General features: G+C 53.3%; 1 protein-coding gene across 1 annotated transcript in view; it reads right to left on the bottom strand.

Annotated features, from left to right (window-relative positions):
• The window catches only part of CCDC33 (coiled-coil domain containing 33), a 104649-nt gene that overhangs the window by 66458 nt on the left and 13311 nt on the right, over positions 1–24880 (bottom strand). The window contains exons 3-7 of the mRNA XM_011968545.1: positions 12135–12268; positions 7933–8042; positions 6278–6394; positions 1945–2036; positions 863–983 (exon numbers count right to left, since the gene is read on the bottom strand). Coding sequence (XP_011823935.1) covers positions 863–983; positions 1945–2036; positions 6278–6394; positions 7933–8042; positions 12135–12268 — 574 coding nt within the window. The remainder of the gene's footprint in view (positions 1–862; positions 984–1944; positions 2037–6277; positions 6395–7932; positions 8043–12134; positions 12269–24880) is intronic.

Raw genomic sequence — 24880 nt, forward strand, 5'->3', positions numbered from 1 at the left:
GTGGCTCACACCTGTAATCTCAGCCTTTTGGGAGGCCAAAGTGGGTGAATCACCTGAGGTCAGGAGTTTGAGACCAGCCTGGCCAACATGGTGAAACCCCGTCTCTACTAAAAAGATAAAAATTAGCCAGGTATGGTGGCACGTGCCTATAAGCCCAGCTACTCGAGAGGCTGAGACAGGAGAATTGCTTCAACTCGGGAGGCAAAGGTTGCAGTGAGCCGAGATTATGCCACTACACTCCAGTCTGGGAGATGAGAGCAAAGCTCTGCCTCAAAAAATTGTTTTATTTTATTGTGGTAAAATATACATAGCACGACATTCACCATGGTAGCCATTTTTAAGTGTACAGTTCAGTGATGTTAAGTGCATTCACATTGTTGTGTAACCATCACTACTATCTATTTCCAGGACTTTTCATCACTCAAAACAGAAACTGTGTACTCATGACCTGTAACTCCCCATTCTTCCCCTTCCCCAGCCCCTGTAGCCGTCGTTCTACATTCTGACTCTCAATTTTCCTATTCTAGGTATCCCATATAAGTGGAATTATACATTTGCCCTTTTGTATCTTCTCTCCTCTTGTGATAGCCCTGACAAGCCCTCCCAGTTTGTTACTAGATTATACATTATCTTGTGTTGATGTTCAACCTTTTTACCCATGTGACTCCCATCTTCACCAGATCAAGAGTTCCTGGAGGGCAGTTTCTCTGCCGCACAGGCGAGTGCAGCCCTGGGTATGCCGCGGAATTCAGTCAACTCTTACTCAATAGTCAAGGGAACTGCTGACCGACTCACTGAGTGAGTGAACAGTGAATGTGTGGGGGAGTTACAGGAAGCTGGAACCACTGTGGAGGAGACATACCTGAGGGCATCCGTTCTGGCTGATGCGAGGCTCGTCAAAGTTCATCACAGATGGGATAGGGAAGGAGAGTGGGGTAATGGGCAGCCCCACAGAGGCCAGGTCCCTGTTGGCCTGGCTGACCCTGGGGAGGCAGGGAGACAGGGTCAATGCTCTGGGCTCTGCACCTGAGCCTGGCAGCCCAGGGCCCCTGCTTTGATTCTGGGTTGATGCGAGAGAAGGGAGTTGCAGGGACCCTGCCGAGTTCGGGCCTGGACCTCATAACAAGTGGGGACCACTGGGCTGGGTGTGCATCAGTCATCTTCCTTCCTCCAACAAGCAAGGTGGCTTCATAGGTCGAAAAAACTCAACAGGAAATAGAGAGAAGTAGGGGAGTCATCTTGGGCCATGAGGACCAGTTGGAAGTGACCAAGACAGACCCTGACTCCCAGGAGTTGGTGCTGTGGCAGAGAGCACATGTTCATAGGGGAACTCTCCCACTGTGTGGCAAAGTATGAATGTCCTCCTGAGGACTGTGACTCCAACAGACTCAAAAAGAGGTCTAGAGGAGAAGGGGACGAGTTGTGGCTGGGGCCAGGGAGACCTCCAGGATGAGTAGGAAGGGGACTCCGGCAGGACTAAAGGCTGTGAAGTTCCAAGATGGCCTTTGGGGCCAACCACTGGCTGGAGCCTGTGGCCCTGAGCTAGAGCAGGAGGGGGAATGTGGAGGTGGTGGGTGTGAGGCAGGGAGGCAGGTTGGAGGGGCTGAGGAACCCTGGGCAGGGAATGAGGACCCCTCTTGTTGTCCTCCCCACACTCTCTAGCTGTTAGGCCTGGTATCGGCACTCATCCCCACCACCTGCCCTCCAGCCTGCTCTCAGGAGAGGAATGAGCTGCCCCCTTCCAGGGGCCTGGGCTCTCCCTAGGGAACGAAAGGCCTGGTCTGCTGCAGGAAGCTTACTGGGACCTCAGACCCAGTGGAGAGGTTTGAAGGGCCTTAGAGGCGGAGGGGTTTCCGGAGGTCCCATGGCAGCAATGACAGCCTCGCCCCCTCCTCTGCCCTCTGCCCTCCCCTCCTCGCCCATGCCCACCTGGGCCCCACTCACTTAAATTCCTTGTAGTTGGGAACCACCCGGGCAATCACCACCATGGGGTTGGGGTTGTTGGCCAGGGGCTCGTTGACTCCCCGGAGAAAGATCTGGAGAGGAGAGGAGGCAGGTGAACCCCATGTGGCCTTGGAACCTTCCAGAGATAGCCAGCCAGACTGCCTACCCTCTGTTTCCCCATCCGTGAGCTCATGGTTGCTTCCACACTTGACACCTGCTCCTCCCTGTTCCCTGCCTTACTCGGTTCTTTGCACCAGGCTGCCCTCCCTCAGGAAGCCTTCTCTGCCTAGCTGAGGCAACTACCCCCGCTTTCTGTCCTGGGATTTACCAATGGATCTCTTACACTAGTTCCTTTGGGGACAAAGGGTGCCATGAGAGTTGGGGCCTGGGAAGGGAGGTTGTGTTCTAACCTCGGCCCCTCCACTGGCTCCTGGGGAGGGGTAGGGATAGGGGTAGGGTTAGGTGTTCCAGCTCCTTGGTTTCTGTCAGTCAAATGAGGCTCGTCTCACGGATGAGAGGGGTCTCTGATTAGATCGTTTGTGAGAGAGCACTTTATAAACAAAAGACAAGAAGCCCAGGTCTGGTTTCTCCAGCCATACTAAACTTCCTGAGATCAGCGGCCACAGCCAGGCTCCCCTGGCCTCCCTGGCGCCCATCACCCTGTTGCCTGCTCCCTTGCCTTGCTGGTTTCCCCAGGAAGTACTGGTTTGGAACAGGATCACAGCATCCACATCTCTGGGCTATTCTTTCTTAATCAGATCCCAGTTGTCACTCCCCTGACTGCCCTCGGTTGTTCCCTCCTCAGTCCTCTGTCACCCGCTAAGGGCTTCCCTGCCTCCCAGTTCTGACTGCCCTCTCCTCTCCTCCGGGCTTCTATTGGCGCAGCTTTCAGAGAGCAGAGCGGGGTTGCAGCAGGAGGCTACAAAGCAGGAGTGGACAGCGTCATCTTGCTCCAACCCTCACTGACCTCCTGCTCAGCCTGGGCCTGGGGACACTGGAAGGCAGACAGGGGAGACAGGGAGTCTGTCCCCATGTGCCTCTGCTGCCAGCCCAAGAGCCCCTGATCTCCTGGACCTTGACCCTCACCCTGTATCCACCAATGGCTCCCACTCTCCCTCAGCCCTCACCCACCTCCCACTCGACTCTCATTCCTCCTGCTCCTCCGATTCCTCTGCCACTTCACTGGCCTCTCCATTTCTGTTCCTTTCCCTAATCCATTCTCTTTCCCAGGCAATTTGACACATGTTGGCAAACATGCTTTTGTTAGAAATGAACTGGGTCACGTTATTTTCCTGCCCGACACCCCGCATGCCCCTCTGTCGCGTCTCCCGACAGGCCCCCAGTCCCTATCTTCTTGCTCCACATTCTTTTACTCCTGCCACACGCCCCTCTTATTTCTGCCACAGGGTCTTCGCACATGCTGATCCCTCTGTCCAGACCCCCCGCAGCTCCCACCAACCCATCATGGCTGACTCCTTCTCATCCTGTAGCTTAAACATCACCACCTCTGAGAAACCTCCTGTGACCATTTTTAATAAAGTAGCCCACCCTGTCCTCCCCATCTCAGTTGCTGGATTCCCTTTGCCATAGCACTCATCATAGCCTGTGTTTATTCTCATTTCTTTTCTGTCTATTTGGCTAGATCCCAAGCTCCACATGAGCAGGGACCATGTCTGTCTCATTCACGGTTGTCATCCTAGGTTTTAACAAAAGTGCCTGGCATAGAAAAGAGCTCAATATCTGCTTGTGGATAAATGAGGATCATATGGGCTGGGCACGATGGTTCACGCCTGTAATCTCAGCACTTTGAGAGGGCGAGGTGGGTAGATCACAAGGTCAGGAGTTCAAGACCAGCCTAGCCAATACGGTGAAACCCCATCTCTACTAAAAATACGAAAATATTAGCTGGGCCTGGTGGCACATGCCTGTAATCCCAGCTACTCAGGAGGCTGAGGCAGAAGAATTGCTTGAACCTAGGAGGTGGAGGTTGCAGTGAGCTGAGGTCGTGCCACTGCACTCTAGCCTGGGTGACAGGGCAAGACTCCATCTCAAAAAAAAAAAAAAAAAAAAAAAAAAAAGAAAGTGAGGATCATATGAATGAAGGAGAAAAGAGGGGAACAATGGAGGAAAAGGTTTACCCTTCCTGTGTTTATGAGCATGAAAGAAGGAGAGACAGAGAAACAGAAAGACCCAAGAGGAAGAAGGGGAGAAGGCAGGCAGTGGTCTGGGTGAGGGTCTTGGGGGATGTGTAGGATCCTAGTTCTGTGGTGCTGATGGGAAGAGAAGCAGGAAGAGGAAGGGGCTCTGGACACAGCTGACGGACTCTGCCCCAGGCATAGCTTGAGATGGCAAGAGGTCCTCACTGGTCTATTCCAGCTCAGCCATTCGCTCCAGCTGGGTCACATTGGCGAGTTCCTGCCTCTGGGCCTGTTTCCCCACTTGTGCATGGAAGGATTGAACCATAATCTCCCCTGAGTTTCTAGCTCTGACCTTCAATGGGAGGAGAGGGCCCAGGAGTGGGGCTTGTTCTGGATCATCTTCCCTTTTCTTCCTCCACACCCTCTTCTCAGGCTCCTCTTTCAATACCCATCTCAGCTGATTGCTCAACCTCTAACCCCACACAGGTGTGAGCTGATGGGCATGTACAATAGTCCTTAGGGCCTTGCAGCTCTCACTGAGGGCTCTGGAGACTGAATTCCTTCACCACATTCAAAGGATTGAATCTCTGATGGTACATTTCACACTTTGGAGGGGTCTGGGGTCGGGGGTCTGGGGCTGAGGGATTTCACTGGAGGCTGGCAGGCCCTACTGCTCACAGGCTCCCCAGCAGATGTAAGGCTGAAAAGGGGGTGGTGGCAGCTAATTTGCATCTGTTCTGTGTGGACTCTGATCAGGTGTGAATGAGACAGCTGCCCAAGTACACCTGCTCATGACAGCCTGGGAAGTAGCAGAAGTTCCTGCTCCTGCCATGCGCTCACCATCAGGGGCAGGCAGCTGCTCTGTGGCCATACCCGTCGCACAGATGGAGAGGGCATGGAGAATGGGCAAGGTGCTGTGGGCCAGAGAAAGCCCCCACTCTAACGCTCTACCAGGCAAGTCAGAGGGCTGGGTGGGGTGGGGCAGCCCTAAAGTTCTGCCTGGGTCTTGGGGATGTGGCCCCCTCCCTGTGGGGTGCGGCCTGGGGACCACAAGGCCAGGCTGTTGCCCCTCTTCCTTGTTCTGTGTGTGTGTGAATTGCTGGCTGTCCTCAGGAAAGGGTGTGATAGAAGGTGTCAGGGAGCAGAAGGCGCCTGTAGGTCTGACATGCTGGCATCGGAGGGGTGGCTGTGGGGGAGTAGAAATGTGGGTTAGGAGTTTTGGCTCCCATACCATACTCCCCTTAGGTCTCAGTGTCCCAGGCTGTGAAAGAGGGCAAAAGAATGCTTCCTCCCCTGCCAGGCTCACAGTGCTGGTGGGTGGGAAGTAGTAGGGGTGGGAAGGATAAGAACAGATCAGCCAAGTCTGGGTAGGTGGAAACTCAGAGCTTCGGTCCTGTGGCTCTCACCCTGATCATACTCAGGCTACAGCTGAATTTGAATCTGTCACCCATGGGCAGTCTGAAAGCTGGGGGAATGGGAGAGGGGCCAGGTCCCTGGATCATGTCTGCTTTGAGCATCAAGAGTTCCTCCCAAAGCTGCTAATTGGCCTAGCGGGTGGATGGTGATGGGTCAAGGGTTGGTGGCCAGACCTAAGGTGGGCCCAGCCCTGTCCTAGCTAATGGAAGAGGCTCTGTAAACAGTTGCTGGATGAATAAATAAATGAATGAACTGAATACCTAATCAGTAGACCAGTCAAACTTTAGACACGGTGCTGAAGGAAAGCTCAAGGAGGCTCTAAACTTTTGCTTGGGGGGCTGAGGCACTATCCCAGGAGGGGAAGAATAGAACAGGAAACAGCTGGGCTATGGGCTAAGGGGGAGCACAGGGCTTCTCCCCTGCCCCTAGCATAAGATCTGGGGAGACATAAGGCTCTGGGATGCTCTGGTCCCCACTGCAGCACAGAGATGGTACACGAGGAGCAGTGGTGTGGCTGAGCCCCTGCCCCTCACCTCCAAGGCAGAGAGGGAAGGAGAAGAGGCTTGAGCATCTTCATCCTTGTCATCCCTGCCAAAGGGCTTGTCTTCACAAACTCCTTTTGCTATTTTGGAAAGGCCTGGTCACTTTTTCCATTCTTGATATCTCTGCTCCATAACCTCAGGCCAGCCAGTGGGGGCCAAGGGCAAGGCGTGGGGCCTGCTCAAAGTTTGGCCCCTTCCCACTCCACCCACCACCCCAGAGGGCCCCAGCTCTGGTACCTCCAGAGCTGTGTGGTTGCAGCCGATGTCGCGGGGGATGAAGCTGCTCTTCCGAACGACTGTGGCATACAACTGGGTCTTGGCAGTGGCTTCATCAGCTTTCCCAGACTGGGTGGGCTGGAGACAGGGTGGGGACAGAAGAAACAGAGGAAGGAGAGTGTCTAAGGGGCAGATCCTGGCCATAAATCCAGCCCTTTGCAGACAATCACTTGGCATTGCTCCGCTGGGGCTCCGAGCTGATAATTAAAGCTCATGGTCCCTGTGAGCCCTTCCAAGGAGATCAATATAATAAATCTTCCCTTTTCCATTTGAATATTTCATCACCCTCACAAGGACCACTGCCTGTCTGCTCTCCAGTAAAGATGTGATAACAAGGCCTGGGTTGTAAGTGAACAGACAGCCAGGGGGCCTGGGTGATGCCCCCAGAATTACAGCTCAAGTGCTGAGTCTCCCAGGGTGAGTGGTGCATCTCTTTTACTTCCCTACCTGGCCCATCCTGAAGCCCTGGGACTGGGGTTCATCATGGGGCCTAAGGGAAGGTAAAGCCCCCTGGTGCCATGATTGAAGAATTGCTTAGAAAAAAGTTCAGTGCTGGCCCAGAGGAGGGATGGGGGGAGGGGAACTGACCAAACTGAGCACCTACTGTGTGCCAGGAACCTTGCCTACCATTGCATGGGATCCTCAAAATGACTGTGCCAGCTTTGCTGATGAGGATGGAGGCCTGGGGGTTAAGTGGATTCCCATGGGTATCCAGCTAGGAGGCAGCAAACCTGGGCTAGGACCCCCGACAATCGGGCTTCACATTGTTCTTTACTCTCAACCACTATCAGGGTCTGGAGTGCACAGTGGGGAGGGGAATGTGATGCTTCTGTTTATCTCTGGCTCACTGCCTGGCATATAGTAGGTGCTTCATAAGTCCTTGAGTAATGAGAGTGAATTGTACCCCTTACCCCTTAGCACTAGGAGGGAGGACAGGCAGGGGTCTGGCCTTGGAGGCCCAACCTTGGAGTGAGGAGCCTCAGGCCCCTCAGTTCATGGCTTGGACCCAGTTGCTCACTCCAGGGAATGCTTTATGCCGTGTAACCCCCAACTCTCCTGGGCCTTCTGACCAAGGCAGCATGTGGAGGCAGCTCAGAAGGAACTGGCTTGGGAGACAGCATGACCTGGGCTCATCCTCAACTCTGTCACTCACTTGCTCTGTGACTCAGGAAGAGGAGATTTTTCTCCCCGGGTCCCAGTCCCATGTCTGCAAAATGTAGTTTACCTGGAGGATTAGAGAGGGAGTGTGAAGTGTCTAGCACAGGGCCTCGAAGCAGCAGGTACTCTGTAAATATTGTGTTTCTTTGATTTTTAGATCCACTCTTTTAACATTTATGTAATCAAAATCTATCTTTAATTGGTATATTCATTTAATGTGGCAATTGTCCTATAATAATCAGCTCTCTTACAGAGATGAATTTGGAGAATTCCAAATTCTTGTAGACATCATTCCTGTGTATGTACCAGGAGCTATGTTTCCTGAGCCCCACATGGTCCTAGATGTGTCATGCTGTGGGTGGGTGTGGAATGTTCAGAGCTTCTCTGAGGGAATGACTGGGGACATTCAAGGTGGTTCCCACCTGCTCTCCCCACACTTTCCCAGGCCTCTGACTCACCTTCACCAGCTCAAAGTGGTAGGGGTGGAGGACACGCAGGTACTTGATGGGGATTTTGTAGGACAACAACTCCTGTTTCTTTCTGTTGTCCACCACCTTGAGGATCACATCTGGAAAGATAAAAAATGAGCACAGCTTCACTTTTAAATGGATCCCTTTCTCTCCCAGCAAGGAGAGACAGTGAGAGGTGCGAGACATTGCTGAGATTAGGAAGCAGGGGCCACACTGAGGAATCAACATGCATGCACTTGTGTGGATCACCCCGGTGCACACAAACCCATAAGCATAGTCTGAGCCTCTGCACAGGGCAAAGTTCCATGCCCGTTGCTGTTAGGACTCCAACATGCAATTTTCTCCCATGGTCTAGAAACTCCCAGGCCAGAGACAGACACACACAGAACTGAGTCCAGTCCCCTGTGGCAACAGACACATGTGTGCACACACTGAGATACACAGGCAAGCAGGCATAGCACCTATTTCCAGGAATAAGATTCCTTCCCTTGGTCACAAACACTTGTGCCAGCTTTTGAGGCAGGATGGGGAGAGATTATCTCACACATGTTGCAGGTGGGGAAACTGAATTTCAGTAAGAAAAAGTGATTTGCTCAAGAAATCCTTTAATACATCTATCAATAAAAGCCTACTACAAGTAAGGGAAAACTAAATACTAAGAATAAGGCACCACTTAGTAAACACCCTCCAAATAGACTATATTTTCTCATAAATTAGCATGAATGTTGGTAGAAACTTTTTTTTTTTTTGAGATAGAGTCTCACTTTGTCACCCAGGCTGCAGTGTGGTGGCATGATCTCAGCTCACTGCAACCTCTGCCTTCCAGGTTCAAGCCATTCTTCTGCCTCAGCCTCCCAAGTATCTGGGATTACAGGCGCCCACCACCACGCCCAGCCAATTTTTGTATTTTTAGTAGAGACAAGGTTTTGCCATGTTGGCCAGGCTGGCCTTGAACTCCTGACTTCAAGTGATCCACCTGCCTCAGCCTCCCAAAGTGTTGGGATTACAGGCGTGAGCCACCGCTCCTGGCTGGTATAAACTTTAAGAAGAACACCAATGTCCTATAAATAATCATGACAGTCCTGTTTAGTGAGCAGGAGTGTCATGATTATTTAGTGAGCATCTACTATGTGCCAGGCATGGGGATGGGCACGTCTCAGCCGTGAATCCAACAAATTCTCACCACAACCCCTGAGGTAGGTATCATCATCTCTGTTCTTAAAATATGAACAGTGGAGCTCAGAGTGTTATATAACTAGATCAACATCACACGTCTAAAAAGTAGATGATGGGAAGAGTTGAATTTGGTGACACTTGAGGCATCTTTCTATTCTGGAAATCTATGATTTGAGGAGGAAGAAGAGATGGGGAGGGAGGAAAGGAGGAGAAGGATACAGGAGGGATGGAGAAGGAATGAGAGAGATGGGGTAAGAAAGGATACAAAGGATACAAAACAGAGAAGAACAGAAAAGGGAGGATGGGGCGGAGGAGTGTACCTGAGACACTTGGGGAGCCCCTTGCCCTCTGCGTCTCTTGAGACAAGGGATTTCAGCACCAGGGACAGCAGCTGGCCCTTGAGGGCTCAGCAGGTTCAGTGGGCTCAGCGGCTGGGTCATTTGGAGCTGGATGGGTCATTTGGATGTGGGGGTGGAAAAGGAAGCTGAGAGCTTTACTAACTATTCTTTCTCTGTCTTCCCCACAGTGACCCTGAACACTTGCCAAGATATCTCAAGAGCTTGTCACATAGGATACATGTTCAAAGGAAAGAAGGGGGAAAAGGCACCGAAGGTGTTGAGGTTGGCTTGAAGAAGGGAGATTGAGGCAAGGGATATGAAGTCAGCAGACCTGGGTTCTAGTACCAGGACACTAACTTGCTCTGTGACTGTTAGCAAGTAATTTAACCTCTCTGAGCTTCATGTTTCTGCTTTTTAAAATGTTAACACTTTAATAAGAAGCCTTGTCTCTCCCCTTGGGTTGCTGTAGGGAGAAGAGTGTGTTTTCAAGCTGTAACATTCTGTGCAAATGCTCCTTGTGGCTGTCACTATTTTCCTCCTCTTTAAGCATCTGCAGCTCTCCATACACAAAGCCTGCTGTAGGCAGACCTGAGGAAACTCTGCTGGGGGATTCCAGTGCTCCCAGCCAAAGCACCACCAGGAGCTGTGCAGGCTGAAGCCCCTTATGCCAACTCGCCATGGACCCAGAATCCAGTTGGGATTTGCCAGGGTTGAAGGAGAGGTTAGTGCCATGCATTTTCTCCACCCGCTATTCCTGGAGCTCTGTGTGGGCAGCCAGCAGATGAGCTGGAATTGGGGGTAATGGACAGCCACTCCTCCCTGCTCCTGTCTCCATGCTACAAACATGCTTCATCAGTTTCCTCTCTGGGCATTGTGCCCTTCCGGCCTCCCACCACTCCCTTTGTGTGGCCAACAAGCTATTTCTGCCACCCGCCTGCTTTGGCCCTGACACAGGGTCTGAAACTCCCCTTTGCTTTTCATTAACACATCCTTGAGCTATCTCCCACCCTTCCCCCTCCTCTTGGCCTGGCCCCCATCTCCCCAACCCCCAACGCAGACATCACCACAGCAACCGGTTCCAACAAGCATCCAGCTACTTCAGTCTGCAATGAGGTGCCTGCCAATATTCCCTGCCTGCCTGTGAGGCCTCCCCACTCTCTTGTCCCTCCTGCAGTTAGTCCTGCCCCTCTCTCTGCTGCACAGATGGGCCCTGGGGTCACTGACCCCATTACATTTTTTCCTCTGTTACCCCAAGTATGTAGAGCCCAGGGCAGGATCCCAGCTCAGGTTCACTCACCACAACCTCTGACTTCCCACCAGCCACATAAATACATGCATGCATACACACACAGCCACATACACAAACTACGCATACTCATGCACTGCAAGACACACACCACCATCCAGATCCATCCAGACACACATACACCACACCATTGCAGCTAGACACACACAAGCACACACACACATAAGACACACAGACATGCATGTCTACAAGTACAGACACAGCACACACCACATTCACACATGCGCATGAACCAGCATGCAAGCATTCACAAAGACATGCATACACAGGCACGCATGTGCCTCTGCATGAAATCCTAGGTCAATTTTTCCTCCTCTTTTGCATCTTCTTAAAGCATCCCAATAGCTCCACCTATCCCTTTACAGGCAGAAAAGAAAAATTATCTGGTTTGACCTAGAGCTAGCTCCTTCCCCTTTTACGAAGGCTCCGCTTTCTGTTTCCTTTCTCCCCTCCCATAGTCTCCAGCTGGCTTTCTGCTCTGTGTGAGGAGGACAAGTTCTGTCTAGGTCTCTGGCAAGGTTTCAAGGGAGAGAGGCAAAGCCTGTCCTCTCAGGGAGAGACCACCTGCAAGAAGCAAGTCTGAGGTCCTGACTAGATAAGATTAGAGACATCGCCAGGCACCTCCGGTGTGTGCTGGCAGTGCCCGATGCGACACCCCACCGTTCGGGCATCAGCCAATCAGTATTCCCATGTGTCCAGCCTGCCATTTCCATTCAGCCCCAGGAGAATGGAAATCCAACAGACCCACAGTGTGAAAGTAAATACAAGGGTGCACATGCATGTGTGTACGTGGGCACCTGGTGGCTCAGGCTGACACCTGGGGAGGACTAGGCAGAAAGAGGGACCCATTCTAGGGACATGTCAAGGATTTTTTAAAAAATCAAGTGGAAGCAGCAAGAACCCTGCAGCTGCAGTAAGAACATGCAATTCCGAGTCCTTGGACCTCGGTCTTGAGCTTAAGCCAGTTAAATTCCCTGAACCTCGATGTTCTCTTAAGCAATGGGAGCAGCATTGCACCTCCCGGGAGGTGGTGACTCCAATGAGCGATGTGTGGGGACGTGCTGGGAAGCTGTAATGTCCTGTTTCAGTGAGAGACGGCGGTAATAACAGCCATGAAAATAATAACAACAGTCATAAAAAAGATAAGCTTGCATTGTCTGGAAAATTCATTTATGTGGAACAACTCATTTTTCGAGCAGGATGGGGAGATGAGGCGTGACAGTATTATGATTTTTTCTGAGTGCTTTTAACTGAGCCCAAGGAGGTGTTCAGGTGGCTACCAGCTGCGGTGAGAGGGAGCCTGCTTCCGCCCTAAGTCCTTGGCTGTGTTCACACCCTGCCTGCACATGCCGGCCCAGCTCCCACCTTACCTTCTTGCCCTGCATCCTCAGCTCGGATCTCCACGTTCACCGTGTCCCCCCAGATAGGGGCTCTGGTGGGCTCTGAGGTCACAGATGTGACTGCCTTGGAGCTCTGGTTGTTCTTTTCCTCAGATGTGCTTTTCCTGGGGAGAGCAGGGGCAGGGTGAGTCAGAGGGAGGGGTTCTGTCTGCTGCTTGTCCCCCTCCCAGGCTCCATTGTCTATAAATTGGAGTGAAAGGCGGAAAGCATGTGGAGGGCTCTGTCTCATGCATAGACACTTGTGTCATCCCAGGCCTCTCCCCGGGCTCCTCTGCCAGCCTGGGTGACCACACTCTCTCGCTGACCACTACTGAGGCCTTCACTTAGTCACAGGCCTCTCACTTTGAGAGGCTCAGGGCAGGGGTGGGGGTGAGGGTAGAGGGTAGATGTCTTGCCCGCCTGACTTCCTAGCCCTCACCAGGGAGGGCTCTCCAGCAAGAGCCTGTGTGCGTGGCCTCCCTCTTCTCTCGGTTCTGTTCGGTGGGAGGAAGCCTCTGGGCAGGGTGGCTGTGCGGAGCCCCGCCTGGCTGTCATCTCTTCTTCACCTTATTTCCCTAAACTTCTGGCCCAGATTTCCAGGCTCCGCCCAGCAATCCCAGTTCTAAATGCTTGCAATGAAGCACACACATGCTGCTGCCTTCTGAGATGCCTGCTGTGTTCAGGGTCTTGGGCTGGGCCCCTGGAGCTGGACACCTGGAGCTGGGTCCAGGTCTGGGGGCAGGGGGTGGTGGAAAGGGCTTTCAAGCACTCAGATTGTTCAGGACCAGGCTAAGGTGAGAGGTAAGCTTGGGCCCTCTGAACCCCAATGCACCCCACAGATATCGGAGATCCAGAGGAGTCAAATGGCTCAGGGAGAGAGTGAATACTTCCGTAGAAGAGGTTACTAGGCCAGGGACATCCCCAGTGCTGCTCCATTAACTGCAGCAGTCATGGGCTGAGGAATCATCCCAGAGATCTTGTAGCAGAGGGAGCCACACCACACACCTTGCAGAGGAAGGCAAGGTGCACAAATCGTACCCCAGGATGGGAGCAACGATGTCTTCCCCTCCAGCCCTTGTTCCACCCTCAAGACCCCAAAGGGAGTGTGGGGCAGGCCAATTGGCTCAGATTCCACCTGCTCTGTGCATTAGCAACACCAACATGGTTCTTCCCAGCCCAGCTTGTTCCTCTCCTCCAAGAAACCCTCTGGAGCCCCCTGGCCCTCACTGCTCCCTCTGCCCTTTAGACGTAAGTGACGCTGTGACCTGGCTCCTTGCCCCCACTCATCACAGCCCTGCTCCTGTGGGTAACCATGCTTGCAGGAGTTCTGTCTCCAAGCTCCAGAGGTCAACTGAGGACTCCTGCTCTGCTTTGACTGAGAGGCAGTGTGACAAGTGATTGTAAGAAGGACCCTGCAGCCAGGCATTTTGGGTTCCAAATCCCAGCTCTACCCTTTGCCAGCTGGGTAATGTTAGGCAAGGTACAGAACCTGTGGTGCCTTATTTTCTTCATTTATAAAACAGAGATGGTAACGGTGCCCAGCCTGCAGGGCTGTTGTGAGAAGGAAACAAATGAATATGTGTAGCGCCTGGCACATTGCTAGGTACCAAGAAAGTGTTAATAATTCTTAGTACCTTAAGTTATTAAAATATAAATATAATTCCTGTTCTTACCCCATAGCACTGGAGAGCTTAGCCTCATTGACCCTCCTGTGACCAGCCCCTTTGCCCTGGCATGATTTTTCCCTATCATGCCCCCAACTCTGGGTCTGCAATTGGGGAATGTCTGGCTGCTCTGGCCAAGGTGTGGAATCCTGGAAAGAGCATAGGCTCGGGAGTGATTCAGAGCTGGGTTTGGAGCCTGTGTTTATCCTGGTGGGATCACCTCCCCTCTGCACCTAAGTTCCTCCTTTTTCAGTAGTACCCTCCTCAGAGAGTGGTTATAAGGACTGGAAAGAAAGCATGTTCTGTTCCCAGCACCCAGAAAGCCCCAGTTCATGTTATTCCCTTCTTTGTGATACAGAACAGCCTGAGTGTTTTCTCAAGAGGACCTGCCTGAGGACAGCATGAAGGGGAAAGAGGTAGGCACTGAGTACAAGCTGGGGTGAGAAGGGGCATCTCCCAGAGAGCTGGAGTCCTTCTCAGATGAGTGTCCATCCAGACACATCACCCCTGCAGGCTCTGCAGAATGTACTCCTCACACCCCCAGAGGGGTGTGCGGGAGGCTGCCAGGCTAGAGAGGGAAGGCAGAAGCCTAGCAGGAACGTGGCACTTAGCTTGCTCCCTCCACCCTCAGGTCCCTTTTTCCCTCCGGCTCTGTGACTGTGCTTGACCAAGGGGTGCAATCTAAGCACCTCCTATGACACTCTGTGCCCCGGCTCCTGCTCCTGACAGCTGCCCCAGCAAAGTCAGAGACCTCAGGCTCTCAGCAGCCTCCCTGTGCTACCCAGCCACCCGATCTGCTACTTACAGATATATAGTTAGTGCACAATAAGGCCTCACAGCCTCCCTCCTCAGGGACCTGCACAGAAACAGCAGAAAGCCAGAAGCGCCGAGGGTGTGTCAGGAAGAAGTCAGTCCTTCTGCACCCAAATGTCAACCCCAGAACTGGACACAAAACTGCACCTGCACAGGCACATTCCTGGGGCATTCCCAGGAATCTTCATATAGCTCTGTGTGCACAGAGAAGACACAACTGAATGTGTGAAGTCACAGGCAGCATAGTGACAGGATTCAGGATTCAGGTTGGACCCCATGCCAGCCTGTCTTCTACAGTCCTCATATCCTCCCAACCCTCCTGGGAGGGTGGCAGGAGAAATTCCCAGGTGCAAGAAGGTGGGGGAAGGCGATGGGGCAAGGCAAGGGAGCAGGTGCTGACTTTCCTCCAGCATAGAAAGAGTTAAGCAACTATTTTCTCCACCTCCCTGCCCCATCTAATGTGAAGGTCATCAGGGCTAGGTGAGTGCAGATAAAGCAACTGGGTGGGAGGAGAAGGCCCCAGGGGAAGAGGGAGGCTTTTAGCAGGTGGAGGGAAGCTGTCAGGGTAATGGCTTTTCCTGGCACAGCTGACTCCTCCGGGCCTTGATGCTATTCTAGAATCTGGAGAGCAATAAGGGTCTCTGATTCTTCACAGAATAGGAGCAGGGGACGAGCTCACTCCCTGCTCCCAGCCCCATTCTGCACCCCGCAGATGGGCACGTGGCTGAGTTCCAGGTTCCCAGGCTCCCTCAGGGCTCCCAATGCAGTCTTCGAGCCCAGGAGACCTCTTCAAGACCTGCCTCCCTAGGCCTCTCCACAGGCTGTCTGCAAGGAGAGACCTCCCTCCCCGTCCCCCCAAAGACCAGCCTTGTTAGCTTGGACCCTCTGGCTCCAGGCATCCAGAGCCAGGAGGAGGTAGTGGGTGGTGCCTGCTGTCTCAGGGTCAGATTTAATCCAGCCACAGCATGGGCAGCCATGCCAGGATAGGACTGGAGTCAGATTTAGAGTGCAGCAGCCCCAAGACCAAGCTGCAAGAAAATGTAAACCCCCCTCAACCTGGCCTACCCTCCAGGCTGCTGGAAGGGTGTGTGTCTTTGACAAACTCCAGTCCCCAGCTAGGCATTCCTGGGGCCCCCACCCTAGCGGAGGATGAGAGGGCCAGGCCCAAGCGCAGCTGTGAGTGGGAGGGAACAAGGACTTTGCTTTCCTTCTGCAAGGTCATGACGAAGGGAAAATGTGTCATCTGGTTCCTGGGGGATGCAGCTGTGAGTGGAAGAAGTGAGCATCGGAAAAGCATGGGATTTGATAGACAGAAAGCAAGAGTGCTCATGAGCTGCTTTCCCCCTCACTCCAGGGGACACACACACACATCCACACATACATACACACACATGCACACACACACACAGATGCATGCACACACACATACATGCACACATGCACATGCACAAGGCTGCCTAGAGAGGTGTGAGTACCATACTGTACCCACTCTTGTTACCCAGCCCTCAAACTGCCTCCAGGGTCTTCTATTCACACCTGAGCCTACCTCCCTCACCTGCCCTGCCTTCTTTTTGGCCTCTGGCTCCCCTCAAAGCCTCAAAGCATGAACAATAGTCAAGGCCTGGCCTCCTCCTGGGCAGAGCTTTAGAAGCTGGGGCACAGGCAGCCTGGCTTGTTTTGAGTGCCAATCCCAGGCCAGCCACCAGGAGAGCAAAGGAAAGGGGAGGGGCCTGACTCAGATCTGCTGTGGCTGCTGGGGTCCCGGCTGGGCAGGCTTGTAAATCCTGAAAGAATAGAGGGATGTTCCCAGAAGCCCCTGGCACTGGGGAAGTCAGGCAGGCACTGGGAATAATGGATAAAGAGCGGACCTTTAAGTGGATGGATGGTGGAATAGGGGTATTGGGCCCCTTTGACCTGGTCTATCACAGCCCATTGCTGGCTCACCTGGGAAACTGAGAGGGAGGTGAGGGAACTGGCAGTCCTGCAGGCCAGCTGTCGAGGTATCATGGTCAGGCCTCAATCTTTCCTGAGAAGGTAGGGCAATTCCCCTCTACCTGCTTCCTCCATGCCAACTTCTGAGCCGGGGAGGCCTGCCTCCCCCATCCTCCAGAAGTCCAAGAGGCTGCCAGACTCCCAGGCTGTAGGCTAGGCCTGCCTCCATCCCTGGAAGGCTCTGAAAAACCCAATTACCTCTTCCCAATCCAGGAGCCCAGTCTTATGCAACAGGAGATGGGAGCTGGCTTCTGCCGAGACAATCATCTGAATGGGATGGCCAAAGGCTGGGTTCCTGTGTTTCCAACCCTAAACCTGGAGGAGGCAGGGCTTAAACAGATAGATGGAGGATCTTTCCACTTGGAGAAGAGAAGATGAGGCTTGAGAGGGGCTGTCTGACTGATGCAAGTGCCGGCTTGAGAGCAGCGGTTGGGGGAGTCAGGAGAGGGAGGCTGCAGTTCTCCCCTGACTGAGTCCCTCTCAAGGCCCCTTTTTGCCATGGCCACAAGCAGTGTCCTCTGAGGCCAGGCAGGCAGGAGGGAAGAGCCCCAGCCCTCACACCTCTGGCCTTCGCCAGGTTCCCCTGGGATTGCTGGCCAGGGTGTTGTGCCCAGGGACTCCTTAAAGGAGGAGCTGAGATCTGAGGCAGGGAGTCAGTGCTGAAGCTCCCTTCTCTCCTCACCCCCGCTTCACTAGACAACAGCCTTGACAAGGCCCCCAGTCCATGGTGCCGCCTCCCCCAGCCCCATGCCGAAGGCAGGGCAGCTGGTCCTTGTGGGTTTTGAGCCCCAGGAGGCTGCCACTTAAGGCATGAGCAGGGCTGTTATTCTTAGCAACGCAAGGGGCTCTCATCCTGGGTTTCATTTATTAATTGCACTCTAATGAAGCATCACTAATTGCTGATGGTGCTACAACACTGCAGGTGGGCCTCAGTTTACAGAATAATTGACTCTGGAGCAAGGAGGGCGCCAACTGGAGGCCAGCAGTTCCCAGCCCATGAGGGCCTGGCTCTCCCCCTGCCCTTACCTGCAGGGCATGAGGGCTGCTCTGGGAAAAAGAAAGGGCACCTTCCGAGAAACTCTGAGAGAAGCACTCTAGCAAAGGCAAAGATCTTCCTGTTAAGCAAGGATGCTGCTCCTCCACCCCGCCACTACTCACACTTCATCCCAAAGTGTGGGCACCCCTCCTTTCCACCCATGGTGGACAAGGAGAAAAGCACAGCCCACAGAGCTTTGTGATGGCCCAAAGTCAGGCTCAAGTGCTGGTGTGCTGGGCATTGTTGCACCTTCTACCCTCTTCTGGGAAGGGGATTTCCTTATTTTCCAGAGATACATTTTTGCTCTTTTTGAGGCTGGAGGTGATGCAGGACCAGGAAGGGCTGCTGTCTGTACCATCTGTCAGCCTTTGGACTATCATGCTGTGGCCTGTCCTGTGGCATAGCTGGTGAGGGGCCCTGGGAGCCACCTTCTTAGGCCATGGGCGATAGGTGGACCTGTCAGTCAATACCATGGTCCTATGGGTAGGCAATGACAGTCCCCTTGGAAGGTGCGGGCCTGGATGAGACAACCCAGCAGGACTTGCCAGGACGCGGGATCCTCTCAATGGTTCAGTCACTCTAAACAGCCACTCTTCTGAGTACCCCCTTTCTCACATATGCAGTCTTAGGGCAGGAGGAGCGTGAACCAGACGTAAAGTCGAACTTCCTGACCTCACAGAAATCACCAGACTCTTCTGATTCCTGTCATTCTGATTCTCATTCCCTGCTTAACTCGTGTGCTGTTCAGTCCACGTTTTGAGGTCTGGGGCTGCTCCCTGGCTCAGACACAGAGCCCAGCCTCCTGAGGGGCTCCGATACCCTAGTGCTGGGACTGGAGCTTGTCCACCTTCCTGGGAGACTGTGGGCAAAGGATGAGTGAGTGGGGGCAGCATTATGGTTCCTGGCCCCTCCCCACCCTCACCACCACTACTGGACTGTTCACCCCTCAAGGGCAGGGACCTGTCTTGTCGCTGCTGGAGCTCAGTTCCCACTGCCTGGGCACAGTGGGGCCCAGCAGGGGTTTGCTGAAAGAAGGAAGAGGGGACAGACCATTGGAAAATCAGGTGGGACAGTGGCAGCACCTCCTTTCCAGCTCTGCCAGGCCAACTCACTGGCCCAGGCTGCTGAGCCAGTGGCAGCTCCTCAGGACTGTCCTGGAAATAGGTCTTGGCTGGGAGGAGGGTTCAGATTCCAAATCCTGTCCTAAGAGCATGCCCCCAACGTGGGGAAGCAGAGCCCAGCTGTGGTGCGGGCAGGAACTGGGCTCCCTCCAGGCCCAGGGGGCACTGAGCACCTTGGTCCAACCTGGCCCCTGGTCTCTCTGTCCCATTCCAGGGTGCTGTGAAGGGATCAAGGTCTGGTTTCGTTGGCCACACTGACCATCCTGAGAGTGCCCTCCACAGTCCCTGGTTAGTCCCTAGGCCCCACTTCTCCAAAGCCACAGGACACTGCAGCAGCACACAGTTGGGAAGTCGGATAATGAGTGACAGGAGAGGGAGGGGGCCACACCCACCACCTGAGTGACAGGGTCAGCCACTCCTCTGTCTCCATCTTTGTATGGGAACAGGGAAGGGGAAGGTCACAGCCTGCCCTCCCCGGGATAAAACCCCAGGGCCTCCTGAGCATTCCCAAGCCAGGTTTGCCAAAGACCAGAGAGACAGCTTTGCGCTCAGGCTCACGGATCATGGGCTTGAGTCCTGGCTCCTGGCTCACCACTGCTGACTGTGTGGCACATCCCCTAAGCATCTCTGAGCTCAGCTCCTCCCTGATAACAGCGCTCAGTATCTTACAGGTTTCTGGGTGGACGGTGGAGCCACAGAGAAGGAGAGAGGATGAGATCAATGGAGAAGGCTAAGTCTGAGTGGAGATGTATATTGGCAGGTGGGTCCATGGGGCTGGAGCTCAAGACAGAGGTTGGATCCAGGGAATCTGAAGCTTTCAGGATGGGGGAAAGGGGGATACCTAGGTGAGAGGGATCTCTTAAAAGGTGTGGAGGCCGGGTGTCGTGGCTCACGCCTGTAATTCCAGTACTTTGGGAGGCCGAGGCAGGTGGATCACCTGAGATCAGGAGTTCGAGACCAGCTTGGCCAATATGGCAAAACCCTGTCTCTACTAAAAATACACAAATTAGCCAGGCATGTTGGCATATGTCTGTAATCTCAGCTACTCAGGAGGCTGAGGCAGGAGAATTGCTTGAACCCCGGAGGTGGAGGTTGCAGTGAGCCGAGATCACACCATTGCATTCCAGCCTGGGTGACAAGAGTGAAACTCTGTCTCAAAAAAAAAAAAAAAAAAAAAAGGAGGTTAGAGATGCAGAGGAGAGGCCAAGGACTGAGCCAGGAGCATTGACATTCACAGGATATTAGGACAAAAAGTATCCCACAGTGGAGTGGCCAGAGACAGAGGAGAAAATCAAGAGAGGGGGTTGTCCTGGGGGAGAGGAAAGAGGAAGCTTCAAGGAAGGAGAATGCCTATTTATACATATGTGGAGGATGCACAGCCATTGGGAAGGCACTCCCCTGGCAGAGGGGGACCAGACAGCAAAGCTGGAGGCACCGGTGGCGTCTGAGTTGGGTTGAGGGTTCAGGAAAGGAACAATGAGGGGCCCAGAGATCCTCACTGACCAGAGGTGTTTGGCCTGAAAGTAAAACTTGGCTGATTTACACAAACATTTGGATTTCTGGTTTCTCTTTAAAAATTGAGAGAGGCGACCGGGCATGGTGGCTCATGCCTGTAATCCCAGCACTTTGGGAGGCCAAAGTGGGCAGATCACGAGGTCATGAGATCGTGCCACTGCACTCCAGCCTGGGTGACAGAGTGAGACTCCTTCTCAAAAAATAAAAAAATAAAATAAAATCGAAGAGGCTGGCCAGGGTAGCTCACACCTGTAATCTCAGCACTTTGTGAGGCCAAGGTGGGAGGATCACTTGAGGCTGGGAGTTTGAACCAGCCTGGGCAACATAGTGAGACCCCCATCTCTACACCTTAAAAAAAAGCTAATAATTAAACATAAATAAAAATGAAGAGGGCTGACAACCCATGCCCTCGTTCTTCAATGTAGAGATCAGTGGGAGGGACAGGGGCTGCTCCTCTGAATGAGCTAGGTGCTCTCTGGTTTGCCACAGTCGCTTCCGCTCTCTATTGCATCACATGCCAGGAACTTCAGGATTTGCATAAGTAGCTTGGCCTTGAAGACATTGACTTTGAATTCTGGCTCCACTCCACTGCTCCACTGCTGCTCCACTGCTGCTGACCGTGTGGCACATCTCTTAAGCATCTCTGAGCTCAGCTTCTCCCTGACAATGGAGTTCTGTATCTCACAGGTTTCTGGATAGATAGGTGGAGCCTCAGAGGAGTGGGGAATGAGGAGATCAATGGGATTCCAGGGCAGCTCCTTCTGCTGAAAACTTAGTGTGTGCATGGAGGGATGACAGAATCATGGAGCACACAGGGGTAGGGGGAGCCTAATCAGTGCCCAGAGCCCCAACCCCTGCTCAATGGCTTCCCTCACTCCACTACAAGCTAGACCCTGTGGCATGTGACCCTGGGACCCATGGGGGCCAGGCTAGGGCAGAGGGAAGCTGCCTAAAGCCTGGAGGGATCACCAAGCCTCCTGGCTGCTCATCATGGCCAGGGAGGGAGGAGGAGGCTATCAGCCGCTCTGCCCAGGCTCAAGAGTAAGCAGAGGAGACAGCCAGTGCAGGATGCAACGAGGACACCAGGAAGGCCCCCTCTGGCCTGCCTCACGGCCCCAAATCTCCCGCACAAATGCACTCTGAGGCTGTTCTGCAGGATTCCGGAAGAAGCCTGTGAGGGAGAACTCATACTTCTTGAGTCTGAATGAGAGTTTCAGGCATGAGAATACCTTAGGGGCCCCAGGTGGCAGAGATGGGAGAACGTCTGGAAAGAATCCTTATGGCTTCCGTCTAGCTGGGGGTGGGTCTCAGGCCAACCATCCTTCAACCACCGACACCAGCTGTGTTTATAACCCTAGGACACAGGGAAGTTCTCACTGAATAAAAATTCCGAGGTTCTGAGTCTCCGGGAACTGATGTCATGGGAGGCAGGTGTGGGTGGAAAATCAAACCATGGTGTGGGGGCCCTGCAGGGAAGATGAAGACCCTGGTTCCCAGGCCTCAATCTGGGCCTGCTCCCCACCTTTGTCTTTTTTCCGATGGGGATCCTGCTGGAAGAGAAGGAGGCTTGGCCTCTGTAGGAGCCAGTGGTCAGATGGGAATAGTCATCTTCATCTGCTCCACTCCCACTGGCCAGCCTTGTGACTTCAGACACATTCACGTTCTACCCTGGGCCTTGGCCTCCTTCACTATAACACGAGAATAATGCAACCTGCTTCCAGGACGGCATCGTTAGAATCAGAGGGCGTGAATAGCCGAGCTCGCAGTGAGCTTTGAGTGGGACATCATCAGCAAGTGGGGGCTGCCTTATTCCTGGGACTATCCCATGATCACTGTCACTGTGTTATTGTTATTTTTGCTGAGCCCAACCTTCTGGCTGCTGAGACGAGCTCATGGGTCACCTGTGAGTCATTCTGAGCCTCCACCCACTCTGCACAGATCCCTGCCTTCAGGGGCCCTTGACCGAAGGCCTCCAGCCAGACAGGAAGGAAGGAGAACTCCAGATCCCAGGAGGGGTCTCCACACTAGTCACTGCATCTTCTCTGGAAGTCTGGGTTAGCGTCCTGTCCCAACAGCCCCCCTTCCAAGAGGGGCAACCACCACATGAAAGATCAAGGCAGAGAATGAGGTGGAAGGAGCTTTTGGATTTTGAAATCCTACATCTTGCATCCTCCCTTGGGTACTAACTAGTTCTGTGACCTTGGGCAAGTCATGGAAATGCTCTGAGCCTCAGGAACCTCATCTGTAAAATGAGGTATGATGATAATATTATACCTCACTTATAGGACTGGGTGGCGATTAAACTGTATGAAACACAATATACTCCTAGCTTATTTCTCAGGGGTATGGTGGGTATTTGATAACTGTAACCTTCTTTTACCCCCCTCTTGCCAGGATTTCAAACAATTGTCCTACTTTCAACATCTTCTTCAGTTAGTCACCAGAATCAGAGCTCATCTTGTGACCAAGGCCAGGCTCAGTCTAGGGCCAGGGTCAGGGCTCTCAGGCTGATCTAAGAAAATCAAGGATCCTCTGAGTATGACCCTAGCTGGCCCTGATCTGTGCCTCCTCCCCTGTGCCATCCCAAGCCTGCCCCACATGCACAGAGGAAGCAGTGCCTTCCCCTTCGAGTCCTGACTTGGTCCCCACTCATTAGCTCTGGGCAGCAGGCAGCCAAAGAAGCAGCTGCCAATGCTGGCAGCCCTGCCATGCAGCCTTTGGCCAAGAGTCAGAACCCCACGGATCATCTCCTGGCTGGCCCCATTTCCACATCTCATCCTGCCCACTGGGGCACCCCCTGCCTGTCAGTGCCACTGCCTTCCTGGTCCCTGCTGTGCTCTGACTGGCAGGTCTCCCTGTGCCAGGCTGGGTGACAGGTGCTGGACACTGTTCAAGCCCCAGGGCACCGAGCCATGCCTAAACCAGTCATGGGACACCCTGGGCCTGGGGACTGGCCTGGTAGACCCGGGCACAGAATTTGTCTCGGGTGGCAGAGCTGGGGTTCTTGTTGCCTCGAAAGAACTGAGAGTGTTTCCCAGGCCAGAACACAAGCCAGCCAGGCCTGCAGCAGCATGCAGGCCAAAGTTTACATCCTGGCCATGGGAAGACTGAGCCTCAGAGAAGGCAAGAACTGGCCTGAGTTCACAAGGAGTCAGGGGCAGTGGGCCAGATGCTAGGTCTTCCTGAACCCAGCCTGGCTTCTTTCCACTGTCCTGTGGCTTTCTTCTGATAGGTCTCAGTGCCCACTGTGAGCCTGCTCAGGACTCCCCCTTCTCCCTGTAGAGCTTTAGACCTGCAGCATCTCACACTGTCTAGCACCACATCTTATGTACATAAAGTACATAAGCACATATCCTGGTACAGAGTCTCATGAGGGAGGATTTGGCCTCATCTGGGAGATCAGTGAGGACAGCTGAGATGGGGAAAGGGGAAGGGAGAATGTTTTTGGGCAGGGAGCGTGCAGAGGCCTAGGGTGGGAGGGAACAGGGTTTGCTCAGAGAACTGAGAGATGTCCAGTGAGGCTGGAGCAAAGAGAATGAGGTGGAGATCCTGTTGCTGGGGAGCTGGAGGAGCTGGCAAAGACCCAACCGTGCTGGGCCTGGAATCCTCTTTACTTTAGGAACAATGGGAAGCCACCGGGTTCCTTTGGTACTATGGCACCACAGTACCCAATGGTAACCTGCCTTTGAAGGAATCTTCAGGGAGCAAGAGTAGAGGAACCAAGAGCAGGTGGAGAAATAGTGCGGTAGCCTAAGTCAGTGGTGGAGCTGATGGAGAGAAGCAGCTCAGTCCGAGAGATGGGGAGGCACAGACATGACTTGGTGATGGATTGCATGAGGGGAGAATGTGATTCCTGACACCAGGATGGGGTGGGATCACATGGAGAGAGAGTACAGGCTAGAGAAAGAAGAGCAACATAGGGCGGAAACCTGAGACAGGCCAACATTTAAGGCCAGGTAGAAGAGATCAAGAGATGTGGCCATAGCGGAAGGTGGGAGAATAGGGTAACTTGGAAACAGAGAAAGGGCTTCAAAGAGAATGAGTGGTCATGAGGGACTGCTGCCTCTGTGTGAGAAACAAACTCACCCGTCCAAACCCAAAGAATGGACTCAGAGACCTGGAGAGCAGCCAAAGTGAGACTTTTAATGCCAGTCTTGCAAGATTGGGTGTCCGATAGGCAGGCACACCCAGCACAGTTTCAATAAGTAATTTATCCCTTAGTGCACGGGTCTCTCCCCCTGTTCCTCATAGGCTAAGTACTGTGGGGTCAGTTTTCCCAGATGTCGCCTACTGATTGTTAAGTAGGGGCTTTAAGTTTGTTTGTTTGTTTTAGGGTCGTCTTACTGCATTTTGTTGCAATCCTAGTTAGCTCAGGGACTATTCAAGGTTTTTTTTTGTTTTTTTTTTTTTGAGATGGAGTCTCACTCTGTCACCCAGGCTGGAGTGCAGTGGCGCGATCTTGGCTCACTGTAAGCTCCGCCTCCTGCGTTCACGCCATTCTCCTGCCTCTCAGCCTCCCGAGTAGCTGGGACTACAGGCGCCCACCACCACACCCGGCTATTTTTTTTTTTTTTTTGTATTTTTTAGTGGAGATGG

Source organism: Mandrillus leucophaeus, unplaced genomic scaffold, assembly GCF_000951045.1.
Source record: "Mandrillus leucophaeus isolate KB7577 unplaced genomic scaffold, Mleu.le_1.0 Scaffold848, whole genome shotgun sequence".
In the NCBI taxonomy this organism is placed as follows: Eukaryota; Metazoa; Chordata; class Mammalia; order Primates; family Cercopithecidae; genus Mandrillus; species Mandrillus leucophaeus.